Raw genomic sequence first — 8,607 nt, forward strand, 5'->3', positions numbered from 1 at the left:
TTTCTTGAAAAGCTATTATTTATAACCATGGTTTAGGATAAGTTTTCCCTGGTGCAAAACAAAAGATTGTTGTCATCGTATTTCCACTTGTAGTCATGTTGTATTCTACTTTGAGATGCAGACAAAAGCAATTTCAATAGACGTTTGAGGAAAACTCATATTAAAACAATACTCAATGCAACGTAACTGCGATGTAGCAATCTAAAGAATCCTTTACATTTCATAAATCTTTTTGGTAGAAGTTTCGTTCATCTAAACGCTCAGCTGACCTTCTAGAACCCGACTTGCTTAATGGCGGAGTTCACGGAGACGCCCCGCCATCTTGGACACGCTTCAGATTTTTAAATGCGAATATCTAGTGTGTGGATTGATCAATTCTAAAATAAATTATATGTTAGGCCTTTCCAGTAGGGTCTCCATTAACATTAATTATATCAAAGAAAAATATTGAAAAACAAAAAAGTTGAAAAAGTGCACATTTTGAATTCACTTCCTGTAGTGACTGGAAGTACTGACGACGCAAACGAAGACAAAATTGCACATCTATAAGTCATGGTCTATCATCTCTAATAAGTCTCCAGTTAATATCTTTAGCCATTTTCGAGAACACTCGAAGACAAAATTGCATTTTAAAATCAGGAAATTGCCTATAACTTGGCACTGGTACCGAATTTTCCAACAAACAGAATTTTATATAAAATTCATATAGTGACCTATTATTCCTGAAATTTTCATTGAATTCTACCGAATAGTTTACGAGAAATCGCCTGCACAAAATTTTGTCTAAAAAAAAAGAATAATAATAATAACTAGAAACGATCTCGTTCCGAGCAACGAGAGGTCTTCCGTCCGATTCACGGAAAAAAAAACCTTGTAAAATCGAACTGAAAAGTGATTCAAAATTTTGGTCACAAGGAGGATTGAATCCAGGTCGCCAATGTGAATGCGTTTTTTTCTCTTTTACCCACAACCGCAAACCATTAAGCCACTGGGAGTACTGTTCTACATATACTTGTGTATACTTTTACAATGGTACACCTGTCTACGAATCAGAAAAGGCGGGTCACTTTTCATAATTTTGCGCCAAACGCTACGAGTAAATATTTGGCCTTTTCTTTGGACTGATCTATTCAATAGGTTTTTAGCTTCAATGAAATTAAATAAATAAAACGTTCATATCGCCTTTATTTTATTTCAACGTTAAGAAAGTATATTTAACACATTGTACACATAACATATCGTACCCAGCCTAGTTACACTAAAGCAGTAAAACGGAAATTAAGTTTTAAGGTTGACACTAAATTGCAACGTACTACTACGTGAAAGTCCACGTAGTTTTTCACATTTCATGTATCCTTATGTCAGAATGGTTTAATCAAACGCTCATTTGCCCTCATAAACCCCTATTCGCGATATGGCGGAGTTGACAGAGACAGCCGCCATCTTGGGCCTGCTTCAGATTTTCAAATATTAATATCTAGAGTTCAGATCAACCAATATTTAAACAATTTATATATTAAGCATCAATAGAAGTGTCTCTATTAATATTCCAAAAATAAATGAAAAATATTGAAAAACAAAGAAAGTTGAAAAATTGGACTTTTTGAATTTGCTTCCGGTAGCGACAGGAAGTACTGACGACGAACGAAAAGTTGCGTCCTGGAAAGTATTGATCATCATCTATAAACTCTGAAAGTTTCACATTGATATCTTTTACCGTTTTTGAGTTTAATCGTGGACAAAATGTCGTTTTAAAATCAGGAAAATGGTCCTAAACTTGGCACCAGAGAGGAATTTCCAAAAACTGTTTTGGAACTTTCAAGAGTATCTTACAACACATCTTTCCTGAAAATTTCAAGTAATTCTATCCAGTAGTTGTCGAGAAATCGTGTCAGAAAAATAATAATAATAATAATAATAATAAGAAACAGTACAATAACTATAAGGTCTTCCGTGAAGACGGAAGACCTTAATAATAATAAGAAGAAACAATAGAATCACTATAAGGTCTTCCGTGAAGACGGAAGACCTTAATAAGAAACAATAGAATCACTATAAGGTCTTCAGTGAAGACGGAAGACCTTAATAAGAAACAGAGTAAAAACAATATGTTCCCCAACTTCGTTTGGGGAACATAATAACTGGAAAGTTGTTGCAGAATGCTCAGGTGACCTATAAGGCCCGTGGGCCTCTTGTAAAATCTAATGCCTATTTTATGCAAAGGGTTACCGATTCGATTATTGGCCGATGATCAGTCGGTTAGGGTCAACCGATGTTACCGATTAATCGAGTCTGAGTTTCAACCGATTTAACAACACTACCTTCCACCTCCCCAAAAAGGGAGGTAACCTCCCTTTATATTGCTTGACAGTACATGTCCTATATTTCATTAAGGTGATTTTCTATTGTTGATTACCCTATTACAGCTCTGGATGCCATGAGGAAAGCCTATGAGGAAGATCTTGAGGAGGAGAAGGAGAAGTACAGGGTGGCTCTAAAGACAATGTTCACCGATGACTTTGTGGATGAAATCAGAAGTCGTCATGAGTATGCACCTCTTACTGTATAATTATATAGATTGTTTTATTTTCTTTTTAAAATCAAAGCTCTACTTGCATATTCCATTGTTATGAGAAGATAATTCTTTAAGTATCAGTAATCTAAAAAAATTCTTTTTTTTTCTCATTCAGTGGAAATGTTTTCTAATTCATGCATACATGTAACATTCTTAAACTAATCATAATATAGTGATAGTTCCTTGTTCAGAATCATAATTAATTTACATTGTTGAAACAGAAATGAAGCGACCAAGCTGCGAGAGGAGTTGGCTCAAGTTACGATGCACTACGACAGTCGCTGTGAGGACTACAAACTCCTGGAGGACAAACTGGAATCCACCAAACGAGAATACGACAGCCACATCAACCAACTTATCAAGAGGTAAATTGGGAAATCTAATAGGAACCAAAGTGATATGTTATCTCAAAGAACAGTGGTTGTTGCATTTGTGCAAATTAATCTGATATATTCTTATTAGTAAAAATGAGAGAGTAAATACATTGCAATTAAATAAATGTTCCTTCGACCAAAATAGGATTAATGATTGGATAACATGTACAAATATTCAAATGATTCTGAATGTAAATGCATGTATTTGAAATACGAGACGTTTTTGTCTTCTTCCAGTAATGAGCAGCTGAATAGTTTGGTGAATGAAGAGATAAACAAACTAAAGGACTTCATTCAGAACAGGACAATGGCCAGTGTTCCAGGCAATGCTACCATAGAGGAGGAATTGTATGATGCTCAGGTAAAGTATCTATCATACTGTAGATATTTTTAAGTACAGTCAAGCCAATCTCAATGGGACTGATTCGAGATATCCAGGGTTATATATTAAGGGGACTTAATCTTTAGTAATTTAAAGATTACTTTGACATATCACCATACTCAAGATATTCTTGTATGAGATGACAAAGTTCAACTGTAACGAAACTTAAAAATATAAAGTCAGGAAATGGTATTTTTAAAATATGTTACCAAAAAATCTGAATAAATGGACCAATATTTGTATACTGTAAATCAGTTTTTATTCGCGAGAACTTTATTTTCGCGTAATTACGCGAGACGATATGCTCGCGGAAATTTCATTCTCGCGTATAATAGAATTCCTTAAATAATATAGAGCAATGACCACAATTTTTGTCTCGCTAATAAAGAGTCAATGACTATCTCGCGAAAAAAGGGTGTCGCGAAAATTAAGTGATCTACAGTACACTGCTATGTTATATGTATAGTGTAGTTATAAAAGTATCTTTATATTCAACAGATTATGGTGCGAGTGAAGGATGCCGAATTACAGAAACTCAGATCTCAAGTGAAGAACTTGGAAAACAATCTGGAAAGAACAACAGAGGTAAATTATTAAAAATTGACTTACAATAGTTCATACAAAACGTAATTTAATAGGCTACCTGTACTTGTGGATGAAAAACCTATGTAAGTGGTAAATGTGCAGATAATTTTAATTTGTTCAAATGTAAAACCCCGAAAAAGAGACAATATTAAACATTATTGGATGTTACTAATCTTGTTTATTTGTTAATACAGGAACAGAGACAGAGTATGACCCAGTATCTACAGATGTACAAGAAGTACACAGAGTTACAAAACAAAATCAAACAGGACATTTCTGCCAAAGAAAAAGAGGACTCCAAAGACAGGAACAGACAACTCCGCAGGAGTAAGCATTTATTAATGTTCTTTAAAAAAATTTCATGTAGAAATGAATGTAGAAAACACATTTTTTTTTCTTCAAAGTCTGTGTTTGGTGTCTGAAATAATTGTGTTGCTTTTAATTACTGTGCAGATAATTTAAGTTTAAAAGCCAGACACGGGAAAGGTATCAAATATATGCATGTAATACTTGCATCTGCATTGCATAGTATAGTGTTTTATTTGTATTGTAGAGATGATCTTTAAAAGGAAAAAAAATCCTTGCAAATTTGGAATTCCAAGTAAACCTGTCTTGATTTTTAAGCTCACCTCATTGAAGTTCTTATGTTTTTTAGCTATTTTTCAGAACTTGGTTTTAAAATTTGCATTGTTCAAACAATAACATACCGTAACACTGAGATAATAGTTGTTTAGTGTAATGTCATATTTTGAAACTACATTCAGAAGAATTAAAAACTTTTTTTAAGGGGGGGGGGGGGTTTCAAGTATTTTAGAAGAAAATACATTTACATTTATAAAGAAATGCATGGTTAAAATAATTCAAAATTCCCTCCACTCCCCACACCCAATGCACTGAAAAGAAGGGTAAATATCTGTTAAAGATTTCTTTGTAAGGTTGATTTACATAAAATAAAACTTGTTGAAACAATGTAGGAAGTCAGTGAAAAGACCTGAAATAGTATCTTTACATATATTCCTGTATTAATTTAAACTGTGATGTATTGCATTTTATATATTTGAATATTTTGTTTGTAACAATTTGTACCCTAAATCTATGAACTATTTCACTTGACTATCAGAACTACAAGTAAAATGTGAAATGCAAGTCTTAATTCTTTCCTATTTTTTTTTTTTTTACAAAGTTCTGCAAGTCAGTTTTAAATTTGTATGTATAGTGCATCTTTGAGGACTGTAAATTTACCACTTTTGTAATTTCCAGGCTTGGGGTCAATTACTTTGAAATGTAATTAATTACTTTCAAATACATTGATAATTTTGTCAATTACTTGCAATTACAATTACATTGATTTTTTCAAATGTAATTAATTACTTTCAATTACTTTGACAAATGTAATTAAATACATTTCAATTACTTGAGTTTTATTTTTATATTAAAAAAAATTTAAAGATTTTTTTTTAAATAAGATTTTTTCTATAGCAATCGAATTTGAACTTTCATTCAGTGTTTTTGTTCTTGGGTATGAGAGGGGTTCACACCTGGTCAAAATTAGTCCTTTACCTTATAATGAGTGTGACACACTGTATAAACAAATGAGACAATTAATTATTGTACAAACACAAGCCCATTCTACACCAGTATGGAGTATGGCAAGATCTTTTTTGTTACTTTCTCAAATCCATATTTTTGAAGGAAATATTAAATAATATCTATCTCAAATCCATTTATTATTTTGTATCTTAAAATGAATAGAATACAGGTAAATTTAAAAGGGAATGTAGTTTGTCTTATTGCTGTAAAACAAATCAACTATCTAAACAATTATTGTTATTTGCAAGTGTGACTAGGGAGAACTGAGATTGATAAAATGTGGGAATAAGAAGTAAAATCCCACCAGTATAAAACTATGTATCAGTATAAGACACCTTTCTAAATATAAACTTTCATTTTGAAAAAAGTAATTGAAATGTAATTGAAAAGTAATTGAAAATACATGACCTTTTTTGAAATGTATTTAAATACATTCAATTACTTGTAATTGAAGGCTCGCTCAAATACAAATTACTTCCAATTACTTTGAAAAATGTAATTAATTACACTCAATTACAATTACTTTATTCAATTACCCCATCCCTGGTAATTTCATGTACATCTATAATGAAATATTTGTGAAAATTTGTTGGCCATCGAGGTTTATTGTAAAGTTTTAATTTTCAAGAGATTAGAATTATATTTCATTACGTGTAATTTTTACTTGAAGGTGTGTTCAAATATGTAATTGATATGGATTAATTGAATTTTCAATGATCCAATCTTGCTATGAGGTTAGTTGAAGTGTTGCAGTTTGATTTATTTTTTTTTCTATTTTTATAGCACCGTCTTTTCATCATCGAGCCCGCAGTCCAAGTCCAACTCAGCAAAATGCATCAAAGAAAGACGAGCACCAAAGCCGTGACTCGCACAAACGCAGATGTCACCTTGATGTTAAAGGTATGAAATGAAACAGAATGTTGATTTTTGTAACAAAATTTGGTTTGCGCAACACTTATTTTCAAACATTTCTCAGATTTTGTATACAGGTAGTAAGGTCATACTCAATGATGGTGCCTATAATAAGCAGCCTTTGTATACAAAACAGAGAATATATGTCCCTGTTTTCTAATCCAAAATTAAAGGCCAGTTAATTGAAATATACTTAATTGTAAGTGTTAGATTAATTTATGAGGTAATGATAGAAAGAGAGACAAAAGTTTTATTATCTTGTTTTTTCTTTCAGACTTGAAAAGGTCCAAAAGTAGTCCCTCCCTACCATTTGTCTTTGATGGTCGCCTTCCCATGGGGCAAGGCAAACACAGAGATTCTACTGGTGGATCTAAGTACTCCAAAGCAAAAACCAAGGCTTCCAATGTTTAACACAACAAACCGATATAAAATAAACCTAGTATTTACCGGATCGCTCATCAATTTATCAAATGAATATTCATGTTTATTTGGATTTTAACCATATTTGGAGTATCTGCTTTGTATGTTCATTTCCCATTTCATCTTTTTTTCTCTATAAAAGAAAACTGCTGGTCAGTTATATTTTTCTTTATAAAAATGACGGATTTGTGACTACGCATTCACAACAACAACAAAAAATCTATCTCTGTAAACTGCTGACATTTTTTAAAAGGATTTTATTTATGTTCTTGCCATGTACATTTCATTTGTTGTACAATTTGTGATACGATGAAAGTGCACATTGTAAAGAGGGGACTTTTTATATAATTCCAAACCATAAAGTGCCACCTTTATTTATTGAAGTACAGTTAAAGGTTGTGAGTTTTAGTTACCTTTTTGTTAATGATTTTTTTTTTTTAATTCATATCGACAGACCTTGTGATGCTTTTATATACTTCTGTGATGTTGAGAAAACAGTTTTATATAAATGTTAGAGAACAGAAGTCAATTACATTAGGATTTTATATTGGGTTGTAGTGACATTTGCTAAGCAGATGGCCAGTGCTTTGATAATCACTTTTTTTACTTCTATTTTTGTGAATAAACTTCTTATATTTATATACATGTCTAATGATAGATCTATTGTTACTTTTGTTCTTTTTGATGCCTGGAAGAATTTTTGTTGAGAAATACAAGGTATATAGTGTCAAATCCCTGTTTAAACTGGAGCTGCTTTCATTTTATTGCTATAAACTTCTACCTTTTCTAATTTATATGTATTTCTGGGGTATTTTTTGTGCATGGTTAATCTTTATTTACATCAGATCAAACAAAGATACAAAAGATATAAGGAAACAACTACAGTTGCAATAGGTTTAAAGATACATGTTCATTTACAGGAAATATTAATATATATATGTAGAAGTATAATATTGTACAGTATGCATAACACCAGAATAAATTATATCAATTTAATGTTGTTTTTTATAAACAATAAAAAAAGGACTGTAGTCCAATGACTAGTCAGCTATTTTGGTCCATACTCAATTTATAATTGACAAACCTGTCTTTATCTGTCGGGCATATTCCAATCGGTGATGCAAGTATCCTACAAGAAGACCGTATGACTTGATTTAAATATATATATATAAGTGAATTTGAATCGGGAATAATTTACCACAACATGAATTCTTCATTTAAAACAGCTGGGCTATAAATGAGACAACTATATTGTAAACATGTAAAAATCAAGGTAGGATATATATTACAGTCGAATCTCGTTTTCTCAAACTCTGGGACTGAGGAAAAACTTCGAGATATGGAGGGTAAAATAAGTGGTTGAATGGGACTTTCAATTCATGGCATTTGAGATATCAGTGTTAGAGATACTGAAGTTCAACTGTATACTGTAACTAGAATTTTGAATTGTCAATATAGTACCAGGGACCTATTAGTATATAGATCCCTGATAGTACCAGGCTGATTCGATTACTTTGATACATTTGAATAGCTTAATTTATTTGGGAAAAAATACAAAACAAGCACACAAAAATATCAGAAAGAGCAAGGAGATAAGTTTTCAATTACTGCTGTAGAAATTTTTCATAAACAGTGTCTGTGACTCTTACAAGAACTCAAACTCAAAAATAGATTTTTTTCTTGTTTAAAACCGGATCAGACATTTGGTTTGGTTCGGATACTACTTACTCGCTCTCTAGCAAAGGAGGTGAAAAATAACTTCATTTCCG

General features: G+C 31.8%; 1 protein-coding gene across 8 annotated transcripts in view; it reads left to right on the top strand.

The window, feature by feature from the left end:
• Positions 1 to 7,834, top strand: part of LOC134276428 (uncharacterized) — a 44,736-nt gene extending 36,902 nt beyond the window's left edge. For 6 of the 8 annotated variants that reach the window (XM_062758681.1, XM_062758683.1, XM_062758685.1 and 3 more), the window contains 8 exons: positions 2,427 to 2,547; positions 2,797 to 2,940; positions 3,187 to 3,310; positions 3,830 to 3,916; positions 4,111 to 4,243; positions 4,370 to 4,402; positions 6,290 to 6,406; positions 6,693 to 7,834. In XM_062758681.1, the coding sequence (XP_062614665.1) occupies positions 2,427 to 2,547; positions 2,797 to 2,940; positions 3,187 to 3,310; positions 3,830 to 3,916; positions 4,111 to 4,243; positions 4,370 to 4,402; positions 6,290 to 6,406; positions 6,693 to 6,829 (896 nt within the window). In that variant the 3' untranslated portion in view covers positions 6,830 to 7,834. The remainder of the gene's footprint in view (positions 1 to 2,426; positions 2,548 to 2,796; positions 2,941 to 3,186; positions 3,311 to 3,829; positions 3,917 to 4,110; positions 4,244 to 4,369; positions 4,403 to 6,289; positions 6,407 to 6,692) is intronic. The other 2 variants (XM_062758684.1, XM_062758687.1) reach the window with 1 other exon arrangement.
• Positions 7,835 to 8,607: the final 773 nt, after the last annotated feature.

The sequence above is a fragment of the Saccostrea cucullata genome, unplaced genomic scaffold (genome assembly GCF_032062105.1).
Source record: "Saccostrea cucullata isolate Sc308-1 unplaced genomic scaffold, CSIRO_AGI_Scuc_v1 ctg349, whole genome shotgun sequence".
In the NCBI taxonomy this organism is placed as follows: Eukaryota; Metazoa; Mollusca; class Bivalvia; order Ostreida; family Ostreidae; genus Saccostrea; species Saccostrea cuccullata.